The sequence below is a fragment of the Aptenodytes patagonicus genome, chromosome 4 (genome assembly GCF_965638725.1).
Source record: "Aptenodytes patagonicus chromosome 4, bAptPat1.pri.cur, whole genome shotgun sequence".
Taxonomy (NCBI): domain Eukaryota; kingdom Metazoa; phylum Chordata; class Aves; order Sphenisciformes; family Spheniscidae; genus Aptenodytes; species Aptenodytes patagonicus.
In genome coordinates, this window is record NC_134952.1 from 5,857,376 (window position 1) to 5,878,491 (window position 21,116).

Below are 21,116 nucleotides of genomic sequence, written 5' to 3' on the forward strand. Positions count from 1 at the left end.
TGTTGCAGAAGCACCCACCAGTGCTACCTGCATCCCAAGCACCAGGAGAAGCTCAAGAATCAGACCTGCCATGTTCAGGCTTAGATTTAACAAGCCCCTGCTAAGCACAAAGCTGAATGAGATCACATCTGGTCCAGGGCCAGAAAGTAATGGTGCAGTAATGGTTTTATCGGCTTTTTGAGAAGGAGCTGTTTGATTTCAGAGAGAGAGAGGAGAGTCAACAGCAACGTTCGCTGCTGCTAATCTCATTTCCAGAAGCATGCTGAGTGAGAAGGCGCTTGGGTACAAAGCTTTGCTCGATTGCTCTCTCTTTATCTAGAATTACATTAGGAGCCCAAGACACATCTGAAAACAGCCCATGGCAAGAACTAGGGTTCTGCGAACGGCTTCTGCAGCATCAGGTTTGCGGGAAGAGATATTCCAGTGTTTCCAGCAAGTTGTTGGCTGGTTGGCAGCCAGTTTGCTTGGTACAAGTGCTTCAGAATTAACAGAATAGATGTGCAGGAAGGGGAAGATTTAAAGATGTAAAAATAGCTCCTTTTTGTAAGAGATTTAGATGCGCAAGTTTTAGACGTGCAACTTTAAGACAGTGACGAAGCAAGCGCTGCAGCTAACAAGTGTTGATTAGATAATCTGGTTAATTTAAAATAATGTATTTACCTTAAGCAAAAAGAAATCAAATGCAGAAGGGTGAATTTGGCCTGGGTGAAGGGCCCTTGCAAGGGGAAAACTACAGCAGAAGTTACTCTGACGACGATCTGCCCCGTTTGTCCACAAAATAGTTACTTTAAGAACCAAATTACCACTGAATCTGGTATAACAGCTCTTTATTTCAGTGTCTACAACACAAAGAGAGGGCTTGCATTTTGACACCAGAACCACGCAAAGCACCTATACACTGAGAACAAGATATTGAACGTGTCTCTCTCCTGCTACATGTGGAAAATTTAGGCAGGAAGACTCAGTTTTCCTGTGCATTCTGCTCTATCCTTCCACAAATCAACCAGCTGCGAGGGGTGATAATTAACCTTCATTCCAAATCAAATAATTTGCCACTGAACAGTATTCCATGCTGCCCTAAGCTGTTCAAATATGCTTCTGTAAACTTCATCAAGGACCCAGTTCTGCTCTCGATTTACAAGGATGAAGTCCCAAACATCTCCAGCTACGGGAACAGACTTTAATCCAAGGTCCTGGATTAATGGAGAGCAGAATTTGGCTCAAAGGATGAACATCTCCATACAGAGGCCCAGAAAAGGCCCTTATTAATGTCCCAGATAGAGATGTAGAGACCACCCTAGGCTCAGAAAATTGGCATGTGCACAGAGGACAACTAGACATCCTGAACTATTAAAAAACAGTGGTATAGAAAAATAAAAGGCATAAAATACTGAACCAAAAAGGTTCCAAATAAGGCATCAGCAGGTCCCGACTGGATGCGCTCCCGTTACATGCATCACCCTTCCTGCCAGGGTGGTTAAGAAGGATGCATTAGGATTGTATTTCTGACCTCAATCACTGAGCACTACGAGCAACCAGAAGGGTTCAAGTTCTGTTCAAAAAAAGGAAAAAAAAAAACCCAAAACACAAAACAAGGAATATTCTTTTTGGTAAGTATTTCTTAGAAAATAAAATAAAAACGTTAAAGCAATTTGTTTAAATGATTCTTTAAAAAAAGACAACATTCCTGTAAAGTAAAAATATATATATATAGAAATAGAATATAATTTTTTGTTGTTTTTAAAAAAAGACATTCAGTATCACATCAGCGGATTCTGATCAACTTCCCGTCCGTCTCCTGCGATAACCGCTGCTCGTTAAGGCAAAACGTCAGGTTGGCACCGTTACAACAGCTGAATCAAACTGGCCGAAGGCGAAGCAGAGCAGGCAGCGTGCTGGTGTCAGCGAGGCTGCTTCTCCCGCACGCTGACCGAGCCGTCCTCCATGCCAAAGTACACCACCTCTGCCATGTCGATGAAGAGTCCCGTCTCCACCACACCTGGGGAACAAGAGGTCATGTGCCAGTTAACGCCAGAGCCACCCCATTGCTTGAATCCTCTGCTCTGACCATGTTTTTGTTCATTAAAAGGCACTAATGCCTCCATCAGAGGTTTGGAGGTGTCCAACCTGGGTGATGTTGCATCAGCCACACAGGGAGCCTCCGGGAAGTCTTTTCCACGCGACCACCCCCAGAAGAAACTCTCTCCAGAGAGCGAGAAACAACTCCCAAAGCTCCCCCCAACATTCACACACCCCAGCCACCACCGTTACAATCACGAGCGTGGCATCTGCAGCCATCTGATGACCCACAGGAGCAAGAGGAAGCTACAGGCAGCCACACGCTTACTCACTTTACCTTTAAATGCAACTATAAAAACCTATCCTGTTAGAGAACACCTGGATAACACTTGTTCAAATGTTAAGACACAGCAGATCTGATGCTACCTCTGCCATTTGTAGCCCGTTTGCAAATGTACTTTTGGTTGCATTTAATTATGGGGTGCTCCTAACTTCACAGTGATCACCGAGCCACAGCCAGCGGCCAGGAAGGTGGAAAGAAATGGAGGACAAGAGCTACCACAAGCACAAGGCGGCCAGAGCCCTATCACCACTGTACTCAAGCTTTAACAGTTCGCCTCATCCACTTTTGGGTAGTGAAGATGCTCCTCTCCCCTTAGCAAGCCCATTTCTGAGCAGCAAATGATGCAGAGACTATAGAATCATAGAATCATTTAGGTTGGAAAAGACCTTTAAGATCATCAAGTCCAATCATTAACCTAGCACTGCCAAGTCCACCACTAAACCATGTCCCTGAGCACCACATCTACACGTCTTTTAAATACCTCCAGGGATGGGGACTCCACCACTTCCCTGGGCAGCCTCTTCCAATGCTTGACAACCCTTTCAGTGAAGAAATTTTTCTTGATATCCAATCTAAACCTCCCCTGGCGCAACTTGAGGCCATTTCCTCTCGTCCTATCGCTTGTTGATGAGGTCCTCATCTCGCGATGAGGTCTCCCCTCAGCCTCCTTTTCTCCAGGCTGAACAGCCCCAGTTCCCTCAGCCGCTCCTCATCAGACTTGTTCTCCAGACCCCTCACCAGCCTCGTTGCCCTTCTCTGCACACGCTCCAGCACCTCAACGTCCTTCTTGTAGTGAGGGGCCCAAAACTGAACACAGTATTCGAGGTGCGGCCTCACCAGGGCCGAGTACAGGGGCACGATCACTTCCCTACTCCTGCTGGCCACACTCTTTCTGATACAGGCCAGGATGCCATTGGCCTTCTTGGCCGCCTGGGCACACTGCCGGCTCATGGTCAGCTGGCTGTCGACCAGCACCCCCAGGTCCCTTTTCCGCCAGGCAGCTTTCCAGCCCCTCTTCCCCAAGCCTGTAGCGCTGCATGGGGTTGTTGTGGCCCAAGTGCAGGACCCGGCACTTGGCCTTGTTGAACCTCATACAGTTGGCCTGGGCCCATCGATCCAGCCTGTCCAGGTCCCTCTGCAGAGCCTTCCTACCCTCGAGCAGATCAACACTCCCGCCCAGCTTGGTGTTGTCTGCAAACTTACTGAGGGTGCACTCGATCCCCTTATCCAGATCATTGATAAAGATATGAAACGGGACTGTCCCCAAAACTGACCCCTGGGGAACACCGCTCGTGACCGGTCGCCAACTGGATGTAACTCCATTCACCACAACTCTCTGGGCTCGGCCGTCCAGCCAGTTTTTTACCCAGTGAAGAGTACGCCCGTCCAAGCCACGAGCAGCCAGTTTCTCCAGGGGAATGCTGTGGGAAACGGTGTCAAAGGCCTTACTGAAGTCCAGGTAGACCACATCCACAGCCTTTCCCTCGTCCACTAAGCGGGTCACCTTGTCATAGGAGATGAGGTTAGTCCCTTCAGTTATCCCTTCTGAAGAGTTTATAGCCATCCATTGCAGCACTCCAGTTGTGCAAGTCATCCCACCATGTTTCCGTGATGGCAACTATATCATAGTTTTCCTGTTGCACAATGGCTTCCAGCTCCTCCTGTTTGTTGCCCATGCTGCGTGCATTGGTGTGGATGCACTTCAGTTGGGCTACTGATCCCACCACCTTTTCGGGGAAAGAAGCCTGTCCTGGTTTCGGCCTAATGTAGCCCTAATTCCTACATGACCATTCTCAGGGGCTTCCGTGGTTTCTAACACATCCATAACCCCTGCGTCTTTGCTGCCACATGGATCTCCATCCCCTACCTCCACTGAGACGGCAGACCAAAGGACCTCACTAGCACACCGTCCCTCAAACATTGGCATGCCGCCCCCAGGCTTATCTCTAGTGAGCCTGGTTTTATCCCTTTCCCCCTTCAAATCTAGTTTAAAGCTCTTTCAATGAGCCCTGCTAACTCCTGTGCAAAGATCCTTTTCCCCCTTTGAGACAGGTGGAGCCCGTCTGTCGCCAGCAGGGCTGGTGTCGTGTAGACCGACCCCACTATCTCCATACCAACACGACGGAGCAGGTACCATCATTTACCCCTTCATCTCTTGATCAAAAGAGATAAAAGGAAGAAGTCCTTGCAAGAGAGGCTGTTTTGTTTGCAAACAGCGTAAGCAGCCGCTGTTTCTCTCTTGCACAGAAACAGCTCTAATGATATAGACATTTGCACAGCCATGGGCAGCAAGCGCACCAGGATACGGAGTGCTGCAGCAGGGACAGCCCAGACCAGCTGTGGTCACCGATTCATTTAGATCGGTCACTGGTTCATTTAGATCTGCTCCTGCCAAAGGTCCAAACTTGTCATCTACTGCTGGCTGCGAGCAAGTGCCAGGTAATTATTCAGATCACAAAGACACCGGGACAAGCTAAGACAGAGGTAGCATCCTAGCAGTTTGCTCCTAGAGCAGGAAAAAAGAAAATGGGTCTATTTTCAGTAAATCAGCCTTATAAGCAGCACTGAGGGAAGCAAAGCCACTGAACAGAAGCAACTAGAATTTACTGGCAACTCTTCACCCAGCCTACACCCATGGCCTCTGCCTGGTCTTGTGTTTTAATCATGGTGCCAGGACAACATATTGCCACTTTGTGGGGACATTGAGGTTTCTGCAACGGGATCCCAACCTGTTCCTGCATGCTCTGACAACACGTGGTCAATGAAGGCAGTTGTGTTATAGACTTCAGGGGCAGGCAGGTATCTGGGATAAACTCGAAGATAAAAGATACAACAATACCTATTCAAAAGCTGACCAGATTCAAGAGCAGACTTTGCCAAAATAACCAGACAAGATATCCAGATGTGGCTGAGCCAGTCTATCTGCTGCTTCACTGAAGTCCAGACAGTGCCACGGCCCCTGGGCAGACCTGAATCATCCAGCAGCAGCTCTGGCCTGGGCAGCAGGTCTCATGCAAGGCAGGAGTCCTTGCGGAGAAGCTGTTTTGTCTGCAGTGTGACCGGCCACTGCTTCCCTCTTGCACAGCAATAGCTACAGCAATAGCTAGGATATGCTGCACCCTCACAGCAAGGTGAGCCCGTAGGACTACACAATGGTAATGGGATGCAGAGCTGTAAGCAGCTTCTGGAAAATACTGTAACCCAGTGCAAACCCTCCCTCCAGAGTCCATCAGTGTTTCCATTGAAAGCCCCTCTCTAAACGGGCACAAGGAGAGTAAGAAAGAGCACAGGATTGGCATGCCTAATGGAAAACAGTGTCAGAAGTCACCCGGCATCGCCCCAGGTTTTCACCACCATATGCCACTTGGGTACAGTTGTACTAATTCAGCTGATAGATCTCAAGTAGAAACAAATGTATGGATCCATAAGAGGGCAGTAAACACACACACATTTCCTCCTATCCAGGGGAGAGCTCCCACGGTCAGCGTTATCTAGCACAGACCAAGCCTTAGCCAACTTCTGTTTTTTTTAAAATCACAGACATTACCTGGTATCATTTTTATAGCGGTGTTCACTTCACTCCATTCATGAACCTTGTCAAACTTCCAGTCCAGGATGAAGTTCCCGTTGTCCGTCACCACGGGGCCCTGGGAGTCAAACACATTTGTCAGCACTGTGAGCTCCTTGTCTACCAAGCACAGCCAGGGACTGTCACAGCCTCTCACCGGGACCAGCCGTCCCCGCCGCAACAGTTTAGACAGTCATCATTCAAGTAAATCGGGGCAGTCCACAATAAGCCTGTAAGTAAAACCATCGCCCAGGGCAACTGCTCGTTCCTCATTCTCCTGCATACTGATAATCATGCAGAAGCTAGAAACAACGATGCAATTTCATCACTGCAACAGGGGATCCTTTTCACAAGAGTAAAGCTACATTAATGTCCTAAAAAGACTATTGCAGGCAATTGAAGCCAAAATAAGACCCCTCCGCCCCAGTGATAAGAGCGTGCTGCTGGATGCCATGGGGAGGTTTTGGAGTTGAAGAATTGCTGGCCTTCAGCGTCCCAGACGTGCACAGCACTCTCTCAAGCCCAACAGAAGGAGGAACTGGGTCCTTTCAACAGAGCAGAGACAGCTGGGGCTGAGGACGAGGCGTTTCAGCAGCGCTGAGCAGGGTGTGCAACCACACGTGCCAGGAGGGACCAAGCGTCCTCCGAGGACACGGCTCGTGCTGGAGCAGCACTGATGTGTGCATTCTCTGAGCGAGGCCGGTCTCAAGTTCACGAGAACTTGAGAGAGTTCGAGAACCAGTCGAGAGAACAACTGGTTTGCTCTTCTCAGGCACCCAAGTGCAGTCCCTACAGCCTCTTGGGATTAGACACATTAAAAACAAGTATTCAGCTTTCAGGCATTAACTTCAGCCGTTACTGCAGACAACCCTCCTTCTCCCTCACCATGTGATGGGGGCTGGCGAAGCCCCGTTGCCCAAGTCAGGACAGGACAGTAGCAGCGGAGACAAAGCATCTTTAGTTTTAATTTAGTCTGGCTCTGTGTGGTACAGAGGAGCCCGAGATGGAGTGTGAGCTGCCCCCCAAAACTTGAGACCCTCTTTGGCAGCACAGACTGCCCTCCAGCCCCCCAACGTCCCCGCAGAGCAGCAGGTCAGACCCAGACTGGCAATCCCTCCTCTCCCTGCTCAGGGATGCTTGCTTTAGGTGACATAAGCCAGAGAGGCTTTCCATGACCAGCCCCAACACCTAAACACACAGTTCATTAACCAAAGTATAATTAGGGGGAAGTACACAAGAGGCCACTCATGGGAGTGAAAGCCCAAATTTAATTAGATGAAAGGCCAGACCTCTGGTCCTCCGTATGCCGACGTTCAGGTGGCTCCTCTGGGGAAGCAGGGCTGATCAGGGACACGTACCGCTTTGCTAACAGCCATCCGCAGCTCTGCAGCACCTCCGAAGTTTTTGGTCAGGGCTCTGGTGACGGGGACGTAAGCCATGGGGATGACTTCGATAGGAATTCCCTTCTTCCATTGCTCCCCGAGGCTCTTTGATTTTTTCCTGAGGACACAGTTTGAGGTGGGATTAGCGTCAGACATTACATTGCTAACACCATTATCACATTACCTCTTGCAAAACCCTCAGGCATAAGGCCCTGGAGGGCACAGCGGTCAGTTCACATGTGTACACGTGTAGGAAGAACCAGTTTAATGCACGACGCTCCATTCACTCATGAGCCCTGTTTTGACATGTTTTGGACAAGCAGGACACGAGTTGTTTTTTCTACAGCCCCACGGCTGTATGTACAGAAGGAGAAATTTATTCCGTGCTGACAATCACTGAGCTCAGAGAGCAGAGCAGCCATTTCCCCACAAGCTCTGCTGACTCCTAAGCAGGCTTGCTGAGTTGAAAATCAAGGAAAAAAGCTAAATTGGATTGCTGAAGCACTGGGAGTCAAGCTCATTTCCACCTATTCCTACTCCCCTGACCCACTGGAAGGACAGTAATGGCCTAACACAGGACCATCCGAATCCTCCCACGGGACAGAGAGGTGGAATGAATAGTAATATTTTTACCTGTAATCGGCAATAACGATGAAGCACTTTGCATATCCCGCAACTATCTTCTCCTGCGTCAAGCAACCACTGCAAGGGGGAAAAAAGATAATATAAAAATCAGAAAACAGACTGCTCCTCAGTGTGCCTGATGAGTCCAGTCCCCTCCACCATGTTCTCGCTGGGTTTGGTGCTGCCGTTGCCCCACGCCAGGACTCCTTCCCCTGCCCCATCACTTTATCCCCCTTGTCCCTTGCACACACTCTCGGTCAGGAGCCATCTCCCACTGCAGGTGCACGCACGGCCCTGCACAGGATCCCATCGGCCTCTCCAGCCCACCCCCGGAGACATCCACAGCCAGAAAAGGATGCTCAGAGGCCACTGCCACCAGTGCCGCACACAGACAGACAGACAGCAGGGCTCACCCGCCACCCTTGATAAGGTTGAGGTCAGAGTCCACTTCATCCGCTCCATCGATGGCAACATCAAGCTGTAGGAAGAGGAGATACTTGGTGTGGAAACCTCTCCCATGCAGCGTCAAGGTGCTGCTCTTGGCGCAGCTCGGGAGGGTGTCAGGTCCCGAGCAGCAGCCAGAAATGTCACTAAAGCTGGGACCACCTTGATGCCAGCCTGACCAGAGACGACCATCTGATCAGCCACCCAAGGATACCAGCCCCAGCAAACCACAGGCATGTGAAAGCAGGAGAAAGAAAAAACAAAAACGACTGCTGGCCTGCAAGGCACATCATTTCAGCCTCTAGTGTTGTCAGCTAAGGGGTGGGAGGCTCCTGGGAAAAATCTTGGTCATAACACTTCAGCAATGCCATATCCCCGTCTCAGGCCAGCAAGCCTCAGCCTGGAAGAGGTGCCAAACACCTGGAGAACACAACTTGTCAGCCTACTTGCCATCTAAAGGGACAAGCACTAAGACAAGACTAAGGCTTGGGGAAAAAAATAAACTAAGCTAGTTCTCACTCATGTTCAGCAGCGTGGCTGCCTAAGCTCTCATCCTCAGGGGAGGACAAAGGAGCCAGATGCTTTATGAAGGACCAGGTTAGAGGAAGGTCGAGTGAGGTCTCACCCTCCGCGGTCCCACTTACCTCTGGATGTCGGTCCAAGTCACTTAGCGTTAAGCCGTTCTGCAGGATCAGCTGACGTGCCTGTGCACCAAGAAGACAGCAAACACCATTTACCGGCGGCAGGAAAGGAAAACAGACTCGTGGTGTCATTCCCCCGCTGCAGCAAGGATGGAGTCTCCCTGGGAGAGCTCCACCCTGCGCTGGTGGAGAGGCTGCAGCCAGCAGCGGGAACGCATGGCAAGGAGAAAATGATGCTTCCAGACCAGATTATTTTAATCAACAGCAAACCCTGCCGCTGATTTGAACTAAAATGCTCAGATGGTGCGACAGGACTCCTGGGTCCAGGTCTCTCCATACTAAATAGCAGGAGGCCCCATCAGCTTGGTGGGAATCACTTGTATTTAAGCATTACAGCAGATACGGGATTTTTGAGTCCTATGCTGTCTCAGCTTGGACATCGTTCTGCCTCGCACCCATCCAGCCCCTGATTTCCTTCAGCTGAAAAATGGGAGCAAGAAAATGAAATGTTTACACCATAGCAATGCAGGACTAACAATGAAAATATTTTTCATATTGGAAAGAAACAAACAAAAAAAAAAGGCAAAAAAGAAAAGCACAACTCATGGAAAAAGTGTGGGAAGCCTCCTGAAACAGCTGCTCGGTGGCTCCAATCTACTTTTACTGAAGTGGCCATGTGTTTCCCTCTAGCGGCAACACAACACAGAGCACCCAGAGTTACCCTCCACTCGGTCCGTCAGTTTAAACAGGAGTTCAAGCTTACAGAACCTTGAATTGGTTGAATTTTCTGTGTTACAAATCATCACCTGAGTGAGACTCCCTCCTTGCATGGACTCTGCTCGAGTCTGAACTTCCTACCATGCTTGCAGCTAGTCCGAGAAACCCCAGTGCGATAGCCTGGATCAACTTAATCCGCTGGATTTTACCCACTAACTCTAACAAAGCGCATCAGTCGCCCGTATTGGCATCCCAGAAACATTACGAAGAGCTAGCAGGTGGTACTCCTGGCAATAAGATATGATTTGAATCACTTATCGTGGCATTTCATAGCATGCAGTTTTAACACCCATGGGCTGCGGGCTCTTGATCTGTGCACTAGGATTGCCCTAAGGACTCACAAAATTAAAAGAATACAGATCAGTGGGTTTACATTCATTACATGGCGTCCATGTAAAGAGGTATCAGGGATCTGGGAATTTAAAGCATTGAAAAACACTGTGCTGCACATGCAGGCCAGATCCTGAACAGGCTTAGGGTCAGCAGTGTGGAAATGAGGTGGCTCTCTTCAGGCTCTCTGCTTGCAAGGTGACGGGAGCAGACCAGCAGGAATCGAAAGCAGGGCTCCCACAACTGGGGGAAAAGCGGCGGTAACTGCGCAGCACTTGCCAAGAACGGTCTTGCTCTGTGCTGTCGGCACACGTCCAGGTGAAAAGAAGAAACAACGCAAAAGCCAAGGGACAGATACTTACCCCGGCACTAGCTTTACTGATGGTGATGGAATAACCCAACCTGACAACAGGGAAGGGAGGAGAATAAAAGCCCACTGCAACCAATTCTTCCTTGCCAGTGACCTCAGGCAGCCATTTACACCTGTACGTAGTGAAAATAAGATGCTGTTTTGCTGACCTGGGAACGCTTCACTCGGAATTGGTTGAGGTCTAAGAGACTGCAAAAGATAGGAGGCAGCCCCGTGTCTGGGGGATTTTGGCTCCTGCAGGATCTATCTCGTTCCTTTAACAGCAACCTTTTTGTTTTACTGGTAAGAAACTCTGTAGTGTTACACAAACTATCCCAGCATTTCAAGGCAGGGCAGGCTCCAGCCCACGTTCACCACGACAGCTTTATCACTATTTTCTGTAAGACCTAATGACTGAACTCAGAGGAGCTTTCCTAGGTTCAAATGGGACATGGTATCTCAGGATGAGGATCATTTCAGACAGATCGAAGAGAGACTGTCGCTACAGTGTATTTATGCAACAGAAGTGCTGATATAGGTTGACAAAGAAAAAAAATCTAGTTTTCATTTTTTGCCCTTTGCAGCAGTTTGTGTTATATCCCAGTTGGCCACTGGTTGTTTGCAACATCTGGGAAAAGAGTCTCCCATCATCCCACACTCACACTTAAAGGACATCTGCAGGGTAAGAGGATGTTAAGTTTTCATAAGATTTTAGGATAATTCAGGCTGGTCTCTGTCCAACCTCCAGCTCAAAGCAGGGTCAGCTACCAGGTTGCTCAGGGCTTTATCCACTCAGGTCTTGAAAACCTCGAAGGACGGACTCTGCACAGCCTGCCTCACTGCTTGATTGTCCTCACGGTGAAAAAGTTGTGACAGAAGTACCATCCCGAGGTCCACACCAGGACCGAGGAAAGGACACGTGCCCAATTCCCAGACCAGGGCATTGCCACCCAGCCTCGAAAACCCTGCGGGCAGTCCTGGTCCCCGCAAACTGGTGATGTCACCTCTCCCTGCCCGAAGGGGACAAGGTGACGGCTGCTCCTCTGCAGCACATTCCCACCTCAGGGAATAGAGGCAGAGAGACCAGAGGCATTTGTCTGAAGGCATGGAAGCAGCTCAGAAGCTTCCCCAGCAGCTCTGCGTTTCACCACCAAGCCACGTTCTCCCTCTCTCTGCAAACCTCTCGACAGCTAGCTTGGTATGAATGAATCCCTGCAAAAGTTGCACAGCAAAGGAAAGATTAAGCTGATTTCTCTCCTGCAATTTCTCATAAAAGCCAGTTGATGCGTTTCAAGTTCCTCCTGAAAACACATAAGCTCACTATTATTGTTTGCAGCATGATTTTTACAGCTCTCAGGGCTTGATACAGAATCAAAGGAGACTAAGTGCCTCCCATGAGTTTTGCATTATGAGTCTGGTTCACTACTAAACAGCATTTTTCTGCAAGCAGGATCCAGATCAAGCCACGAGCCAACACTGACATAACCAGCATCACCACACTGGTTCAAAACACGCCTCCTAGCACTACGGCATCCCTGCAGCTCAGGTCAGGGTAACACAGCACCATCACCGCCGGCTTCATGAGGTCCATCCGCAGGCTGCATCACGGCTGCTTTCACCGGTGCTTTCGGTTAACTCACACCGCAGCGAGCCAGTCCGGAGAGCGGCGTGGTTGCCTTCCGCAGCCAAGGGGAAGATCCCCTGTGTGAGTGTTTGGACTAGCAGAAAGCAAAGGAGCAAAGTGCTCACCTGAAAAGATGTAGGGATGCAGACAATCGTCAGGTTCTCCTGTTTAACCCGCTCAGCTGTAGGAAAAAAAGCAGAAGTCTCGGTTTGTTCGTTGCAGAAGGAAAAAAAACACACCAACTTTCACTTTAAGAAATCTCAGTTCAGAACAGCCCCTTTGAATCACTGCAATTACTCGCTTGGCTTGCAAATAACTCAGTCATGCTCAAAATGCAAACAGGTGCCACCCTGCATAGGCTAAGGCTCAGTTTCTACAGTCAGAAATGTTTAAATACCCACCCTGGCTCAGCCCAAGACACCACGAGCCATTAACCTTTGTGTCTCCAGCAGCAGAGGAGCCTCGTCAGCAAATCGTCACCTGGGAAATTATCCCCACTCCCCTCTCTCACTCCATTAGACAGGTTTTGCCACGCTCCTTGTAAACAGAGAGCTCCAGCAGCTGTCTGAAAGGTTTTCTGGCTTGTTGCCTTGGGGACTTCACATTCATTTATTATAGAACATTTAAATATATGGCAGGGAAAGGACTAATAAAATACAGTATTCCATTAAATGGAAGGAAATATTTCCTCCCCCAGGTTAACCTCAAATGACTAAAATCTATTACTAAGATATCATTATGGACAAAATGTTATTTTAGTAATTACAATACTTAGGCATGAGCCAACAGCCCGAGATTCAGCAACAGCTCTTGCACCAGAGCAAGCACGTGGGCTACATGCTTCAAGGTAACGCTGCTGCTGCTGGAAGGACCGAAGGTGCAATACATGAGGCTGTAAGTTGCTACAACCCACATCCTAATGCATTCAGCAGACATGAAAAGTCAGACTTTGCAGCCTGGAACAGGCACGTTAAATGCTATATCCATTTATTTAGAGACTGATTCTGTGTTAGAGTCGGGAGTGGTTGCAATACTGAGCCAAACCCAGAAAGCTGAACCGCAACTCCCAGACAAATAAGTGTATTACACACACGGCGTGGGGTGAGGTGGGTGCCAAGGGGCAGGCACAGCATGATCTCTGCTGTTTCCCTGCGAAGCGAAGCACTGCGCTGTGCTCAGACCTCAGCTCCACGACGTCTCAGCAAGACCCCCACAAACGACAGGGCTGATCCTGCACTCCCAAGCCACCATGGCACCCATGGCTGCTGTTTTGCATCCAAGGAGAGTGAAGCAGAGCGCGGCGGCCAGGGCCACAGCAGGACCCTGGCCACAGCAGGACGAGGTACAGCACCTCCACAAGCAGATCTGCCCTAGGGCTGAGAGTGCCCTTCGTTAAAGGCAACTTTAAACCTCTGCACCCTCTGTAATGAGGCGTGAGAATAATTACCCTCCCATTCACTTTGCAAAAATGCATTTGCCTCGCTTGAATATTTTGCTGAAGTTTTCTGAATCACACCTTATGCAAGCTTGCACCTGGGGCAAGCAGATAAACCTAGCTGTAGAGTACAAAAAAAAAAATGCAGCAGGATTTCACATTCCTCATTTTCATTACACCTCAGCAGGACCCTCAATGTGAATAACGTGGATGGGAGCAAGCAGCGTCAGCCGCATACAAATGGGTTAACGGAAGCAGAGCAGCTGCACGGCCCAAAGCCACAAAGCAAGTTAGGATGGGGCAGAGCTGGAAGGAAACAGAGGGGTTTAGCTCTAGTTTGTGGTGGGTGCCAGTAAAGCGCTTTGCCTGGCTGTATGGGGAGAAGAGGTGGCAAATCATTACCTCCACAGGACTCTATGCAATAAATTTGGAGCACAAGACCCAGTTTTAACCTTCAGCTTCAAGGAGGACGCAGCAGTCGGTGAACAGACCCGACGCATCAGCTCTAAGTCAGCATCCAGACGATTTAGCCTGTTTTTCAAGTAGTTGGGACAGCTGGACAAGGGGACTTTCTGCGGTGGGAGGAACACGAAGGGGAGCATCCTACCTAATCGATGCACCGCGTGGACAATCGTAGAACCGCTTCCGATCCCAAGAACTTGATTGTTCTGCAAATCAAAGAGAGACAGAGGAGAGCTGTTACTGGGGGCTCGGCACAAGGGCTGTCCACTTTTCCCGGTAGACTCGACATTATAAACACATGCAAGAGGAACCTTGCCCAGAGATGCACGCTGACACACAACGTCTTAGCATGCTGCAGACAAGGAAGGGAACACACCGCACCTGCGAGGGCACGACCGCTGTCTGCAGCTAAGGGATTTTAAGCAACTCGCCCTCTCCTTAAAGGACATGTGCTTGCTAAATACCACTACGGTCTGACACTCCGGGTGTTCAACGCACACCCACTGCTTGTTGCTGGCACTCCATGCACCCTCTCCTGCCGGAAAGTTGGGAGTTTCAGAGAATACCACAAAGGAAGAAGCTGAAACAACCTCAAGATAACATCTCCCGAGGAAGCCGCACAGTAAAAGCGTGGGTTTGCTGCCAATGGTATTGTTAGTAAACAGTACAGATGCACCAGCGGCCAAAGCAAAGAGCACAGCAGCCGTTCCTAGAGCATAATAAAAACCGCTCTCCAAAACAGAGTACGTAACTGCCTGTGTGAGATGGGTGAGCCTGGCAGTGTATGCTGAAGAGGATCGTATTTTAACCACAACTCAGCCCCGGCCTTTCTCTGGTTATGGTCTGGTTTAAGAAGGATCACTACTGCCTCATCAGTAACACAGTCACGCTTCTAAAAGGTGCTGCAGGCTGAGGGTGGATGGGTGCAACTGTGTTACCTCCGCAAGAGGATGCTCTGCGATGTAAATCGCTGTTTATTAGCAGCTCAATCTCCCACCCACTGAGAGCTACCTGCAGCCTCCTGCACACTTCCAGCTTCCAACGTACTTCCCCTTCTTTGGATGGGATCCAAAGCTTAAATTGACTTAAGGAGGCCCGATATCACTACAGAGACTTCAGATGAGAAAGACTTCAAGCCAGACAGAGATGCAGGCACAGAGCTGTTGTGTGTTATCTCTTGGACATTAGACAGGTCTGGAGCTCTTTCTCCATGTGCAGCAAATCCAGAGTTCAGCAGCTGTGGAAAAAGCCACACCTGCAGCATTTCAACCAGCTAAAATCTTACTGACACGCAAGCTTGCCTGGAAAGGTGGAGCTCAAGGCAGGTCACATCCCCCTAGGATTAATGATTTCCCTTGCCTCTGCAAGTTAAAAGCTTAAAAAAAACAGAAGTTCTCCAAAACCCAGCACACAACCAGAGACTCGGCTTATATCCCAGCACTCACTAATCACCGTGACTCTGCAAAAGACGGGGAAAGCAACAGATCACAGCTGCATGCCTGCAACGTTGCCAGCAGAAACCCAACAGCTCCTGAGGTTTCTCGGTTTCACCTGCCCGGCAGGCAGAGCCAAGCACAGCCAGCCGAGGAAGGGGCAAGCAAAGCTGCGCGGAGGCTGGCAGGACACGGGCAGTACCGGTGTTCCCAAGAGACTTGTTTCGACCTGGGAAGAGGCAGTTTCTTCTCTTTGCCCTCATTTCTACAGGGTGGGACAGCTTCTTGGAGCAGCTGGATGCCCTAAAGGGATGGGGAAAGCCTCAGCATCAGCCACTCCACTGTAATGAAGCGGGAAGAGCTCACAAGGCTCGCAGCCCATCGCTGGCGATAAACTTGAAGGCATTTATCAGTGATGAGGGGTGAAGCACCCTCCCTTAGGCAGTGGCAAGACCTTGGGCTAAGTGGGTTTCCCAGAAAAACAGTTTAAGCCAGTCTAAACTGGTACTGTCACAACCCCCGCCTTACCGCGGTTCCCACCTCTCCCTTCTCAGCTCCAACCCCAGCCAGACCAGGGGCAAAACCAGCCAAAAAACATCCACTTTTTAACACGGGCAGCGTGAACGTTGGCGGAAAGCAGAGCACAAGGTCAGTGTACAAGGGGCAGGTCCAGCTCACAGCACCGAGGAGCAGCACCCCATGCAAAAAAAAAAAAAAAAAAACAACATTTTAGGTTGTTTGCTAAAACCCCAGCAAATAAAACCAAGGGACTGAGCCACAGCACAGCTGAGGACCCACATACGGGCTCCACGAGCAGAGTCAGCAGCGACCAGAGCATTGTCCCTGCTAACCCAGGGGCCAAGGGATGCTGCCCAATGTTGGAGATGCCGACAAGGCAACACGCATCAAGTGGCTGTCAGCAGCACCACATGGGCTGGCCGGTCCAACATAAGTTTCCAAGACTAGGATTTATGTGCGCAAAGAGCAGGAGATAAATACAGCGCAAAGCCCCAGGTTTCCTCTTATTAATCCTCAGCCCTCTGGGGCAGCAGGACCTACAGCTCTCGCCCATCTTTTCATTTCTAACAGAGACGCTAACTGGGCCTGCCTTCGGAGTGTTGTATAAATGCAAAGCCAGCTCTCCCCAAGGAGCTTAGGGGTCTATAGCCCCGAGCCACGTGCCAGCCCCGCTCCTCCGAGCCATCACGGCACCACAGCCTGCGGCTTCTGAGGTTGGTCATCTCAGTGTCCGCTCCAGTACTGGGGAACTCTGCTCCTACAGCTGCCTGGGGACAAGTGCTGTGGGTAAAAACACCAATCTGGCTTTAATTAAAAAAATAAAAGAGAAAAAAGTTCTCCTCTCCTAATCCCCCCACCCACCCCCAGGTTTACATCTGCTGCAGGCTGCACAAGGAGCTGCTACGCTGGCACAGATGGGCACGGGTGTGAAGGCAGATGCCAAGCGAGGAGCCTGATCTAGTACCGGTACCAAACCCGCAGTGCCACAGATTTACGGCACAGTTAAGCAGAGGAGATTTGTCCAGCATAACCGAACCCTGAAGTCAGTGGTGTCTCCGACACGTCCCTGCCGTGCAAGGGAGGGAGTCTGCAGCTTTGCTTTCGGAGATTATGTTACTCCCTCCGTTAACAGCGATAGCTCTAACGGCCAAACACAAAACTATCCGTTACAAACAGCAGCTGCGCCCTCCCAGTGCAAGCTGAAGGGGAGACAGGTTTTCTCTGACAGCTGAGACCATCTAACTCCTTAGCGGTGACCCTAACCTGCTTCTCCACCATTGCTTCAAGCCAACTTGCACGGCAAGCATTGCAATATTACCCCGACCGCTGCATATTTTACTCAATCAGCCTCGCTAGCCAGGCCCTGAACTTTAATCAGCTGGGACATGGCCAGAAACATCACCCTAAGTCTGCTTGAGCATAAAATAGCACAAAGGCCTGCTATTTCACTGGGAAAAGTCCAAAATTAAGAGTCACGTTTTAGCCCAAATCAAAGGTGCACCCAGCTCATGACAACCTGCAGCAGCAGCCATGCCTCGGCTCCATACCTTGCGACACAAAGTCCTTCCTCCTGCAACCCCTCAATGCACAAATTCGGGGCTGGCTTTGGGTAAGAAAGGGGGGTTTGATGCAACTGCCAGTCCATCCCCCAGGCTCCCCCACCCCACAGACTGCCTTTGAGCACGTTGGCCTGGCAGAGGGGTAGGTCTCAGATAGCATGTGGCTGTGCTCTCTGCAGGCAGGTACAGACTGCTCAGAGGAAGGAGAGGCTGAGAAACAAGTGAAACATTTATGGGACATCAGGGAAGCCATCAGCAACTGAAGCTCAAGATGCCAACCTAGCAGGGGGGAGCGGGAAGGAAAAGGGAATTTTGCCTTCCCCCCCCCGACTGCTAACATCTACCTCCTTGGCAGAGGAAACTCTATGCCTGTTTCATCACTGCTGTTGCAAAAGGGCTTGCACAGCAAACATTGCGATAAACCACTGTGTGACTTTAACCGTTGATCTTCTAAGCGTTCATGATAAGGCTGTGCCAAACCTCAAGTCACTCCAGTCCTATTTGACCTTCAAGGGGTTGATTAAAGCCCTTTGCTGTGTTTCCCTCCCTGCAGAGGACAGGACACGACACAGAACAGCCCCCTGCTTAGGGGCTGTTGCTCCTTGCTTGGGTGCTCAGAAACAGGGTGCAGCAGCAGAAGCACCCCGGACTTGGAGAAAGAAGCAGGACACGGCATTAGCCTGAACTCCCACTGCAGCCCAGCTCGCAGGAGGGTGCACGATGAAAGTTTAAAGGTGCAAGACATTACACCAAACTCAGGGTGCACGGTGCTGAGCTGGGCAAGGCAAGGAGCCACTGCCTGGGAGGCATGAGCTGGGCAAGCACAGAGACCGGACAGGAAAGGTAGTTTTCTCCCTTCTCTCCAGGCTAAAGGAGTGCAGTCCAAAGCCAAAGAGGAAGAGGCTCAGCGAGGCCCGTCCGTGCACCCCAGGGTCCCTCCTTGCACGCTGGGACCATCCATGCTTTGGGGGGAGCGAGAGGTCCGTGCACCCCACAACCCGTCCATGCACCTTGGGGCTGCTCCGTGCACTGGAGGGGTCTGTGCAACCCAAAGCCTGTTCGTGCATTGGGAGGCTCCGTGCACCCCATGGCCACTCCATGCATTGGGGGGTGCCTGCACCCCAGGGCCCATTCCTGCACTCCAGGGCCACGCCAGGTACTGGGGGGCCCGTGCACCCCGGAACCCGTCCCTGCACCCCAGGGCCACTCCATGCACTGTGGGGTCCCTGCACCCGGAGCTGTTCTGTGCACCCCGGGGTCCATCTCTGCACCCCATGGCCACTCCTGTGTATTGGGAAGCTCCATGCACCCCATGGCCACTCCATGTACTGGGGGGCCCGTGCACCCCGGAGCCCGTCCCTGCACCCCAGGGCCACTCCATGCGCTGTGGGGTCCCTGCACCCCGGAGCTGCTCCGTGCACCCCGGGGTCCGTCCCTGCACCCTGTGGCCACTCCCATGTATTGGGAGGCTCCATGCACTCCATGGCCACTCTGTGCATTGGGAGGTCCCTGCACTCTGGAGCCCCTCCATGCACTGGAAGGCTCCGTGCACTCCATGGCCACTCCATGCACCCAAGGGGTCCACGCAGCCTGGAGCCTCCATGCACTGCGGGGTGGCTGCACCCCGTGGCCACTCCGTGTATTGGGGGGGGGGGGCCCATGCACCCCGTGGCCACTCCATGCACCCGAGGGGTCCATGCAACCCAGAGCCCGTCCGTGCACTGGGAGGCTCCGTGCACCCCATGGCCACTCCGTGTACTGGGGGGTCCCTGCACTCCGGAGCCCCTCCGTGCACCTCATGGCCGCTCCGTGCACTGGGGGGTGGCTGCACCCCATGGCCGCTCCGTGCACCCCGGGGTCCGTCCCTGCACCCCGTGGCCACTCCCGTGTATTGGGAGGCTCCATGCACTCCATGGCCACTCCACGCATTGGGAGGTCCCTGCACCCCGGGGCCACTCCGTGTACTGTGGGGTCCCTGCACTCCGGAGCCCCTCCATGCACTGGAAGGCTCCGTGCACTCCATGGCCACTCCATGCACCCCGGGGTCCGTCCCTGCACCCCTGTGGCCACTCCCTGTACTGGGGGGGTCCGTGCACCCCGTGGCCACTCCATGCACCCGAGGGGTCCATGCAACCCGGAGCCCGTCCGTGCACTGGGAGGCTCCGTGCACCCCATGGCCACTCCGTGTACTGGGGGGTCCCCGCACTCCGGAGCCCCTCCGTGCACCTCATTGCCGCTCCGTGCATTGGGGGGGGTGGCTGCACCCCATGGCCGCTCCGCGCACTGGGGGGCGACTGCACCCCACGGCCGCTCCGTGCACCCCGGGGTCCGTCCCTGCACCCCCGCGGCCACTCCGTGTACTGCGGGGGGGAGCTCCGTGCACCGAGCGCTCCCTGCCCCCCGTGGCCGCTCCGCGCACCGGGGGGGGGGGTGGGGTGGGGGTCCGTGCCCCCCGTGCCCCGAGCAGGGCTGGGGTCCGCGCCGTCTCACCTGGACGTGCTTGTCCACGGCCGCGCAGGCGGCCAGCCTCTTGGCCTCCTCTGCCATGGTGCCGCCGAGCCGCCCGCGGGAGAAGGCGCGCCTCCCCGCCGCCGGCCCCGCTTTGACCCTCCCCGGCGGCCGGGCAGCCAGGAGCGTGCTGCGGAGCGGGCCGAGCCGGCCGGGGAGCCGCATGCCGCCCCGGCCCGCCCCCGGGGGGCTCTCCCGCACGGGCTGGAGGCCTGGGCCGAGCCGGCTCTCTTCCTCCTCCTCCTCCTCCTCCTCCTCCTCCGGGAGGCTGGGACTTGTAGTGCTGCGAGCCGCGAACTACAGCTCCCACAATGCACGACGGGGCACGGCTGGGCTGGGCTCGGCTCGGCACGGCTCGGCTCGGCACGGCTCGGGGTGCCCGCTCCGCCCGCCCAACCCCGAAGCAACTTGGTTTATCGATGTACATACGTGCATACACACCGATATGTCGGGTTTGCCAGGGATGGAGGGGTTGAGGCTTTCCCGTAAAGCGCAGAGGAATGGGAAATGTTCCTCCTGGAAGTGCTGGGGGAGGAAAGAGGGTGGCGGGGGAGCCCCTGCACAGCGCCAGGCAATGCGATGAGCTCAGGGGGGGTTACTTGAGCTCTGGCTGGGCTTCCAGGGGTTTTAAGAAGAGCCTTTCTTGGACTTTTACTCAAACTTTGTAGCACGAAGCTGGGAGCGATGCTGTGTTGCAGGACTCACAAGTAGGAGCATGGGCATGACAAAAGATGCTGGTCCTCTGACCACGCCGTTATCAACCGGCACTGACTAGGCCTTATCCCACCCGGCAGGAGGGTCAGGGTAAAACCCGATGGAGGTTTCCTGTCCTGAAGCACATACAGCCTTTTTTTTTTTTTTTGCCATATTTTTTCCCCTTCTATCCTGGGTTGGCGTCTGCTGAAACCGTTTGTGAAAAATTTGAGAGAGGCAGATCAACCGCCAAGTACCTCCGCACCAGCATTTTCAGTCCTGGGAGCCACGTTAAGACCACGCACCGGCATCTCAGTTTCTCCCCAGGCTGCAATCCCACCAAGATGGACGGGAGTTGCAGGTATTTACCCCTTACCACTCACTCCAAGGTCAGACCACAATGCAT

At 52.3% G+C, this 21,116-nt stretch overlaps 1 protein-coding gene across 1 annotated transcript; it reads right to left on the minus strand.

The window, feature by feature from the left end:
* Positions 1–811: 811 nt before the first annotated feature.
* RPIA (ribose 5-phosphate isomerase A) lies at positions 812–20,228 on the minus strand. The gene is made up of 9 exons (XM_076335698.1): positions 20,000–20,228; positions 14,144–14,204; positions 12,227–12,282; positions 9,025–9,084; positions 8,350–8,414; positions 7,946–8,014; positions 7,289–7,430; positions 5,910–6,009; positions 812–1,999 (listed from the first exon to the last, which is right to left on the minus strand). Exons 1-9 carry the CDS (start codon positions 20,180–20,182, stop codon positions 1,902–1,904), a joined length of 834 nt encoding a protein of 277 aa, XP_076191813.1. The 5' UTR covers positions 20,183–20,228; the 3' UTR covers positions 812–1,901.
* Between the last annotated feature and the right edge of the window lie 888 nt (positions 20,229–21,116).

Coding starts and splice junctions, on each gene's coding strand:
- RPIA (XM_076335698.1), bottom strand. CDS start 20,182: ATGCGGCTCCCCGGCCGGCTCGGCCCGCTCCGCAGCACGCTCCTGGCT. Junction 14,205..19,999: donor CCGTGGACAAGCACGTCCAG/GTGAGACGGCGC, acceptor TTTGATTTGCAG/AACAATCAAGTTCTTGGGAT. Junction 9,085..12,226: donor GCATCCCTACATCTTTTCAG/GTGAGCACTTTG, acceptor CTTGGTGCACAG/GCACGTCAGCTGATCCTGCA.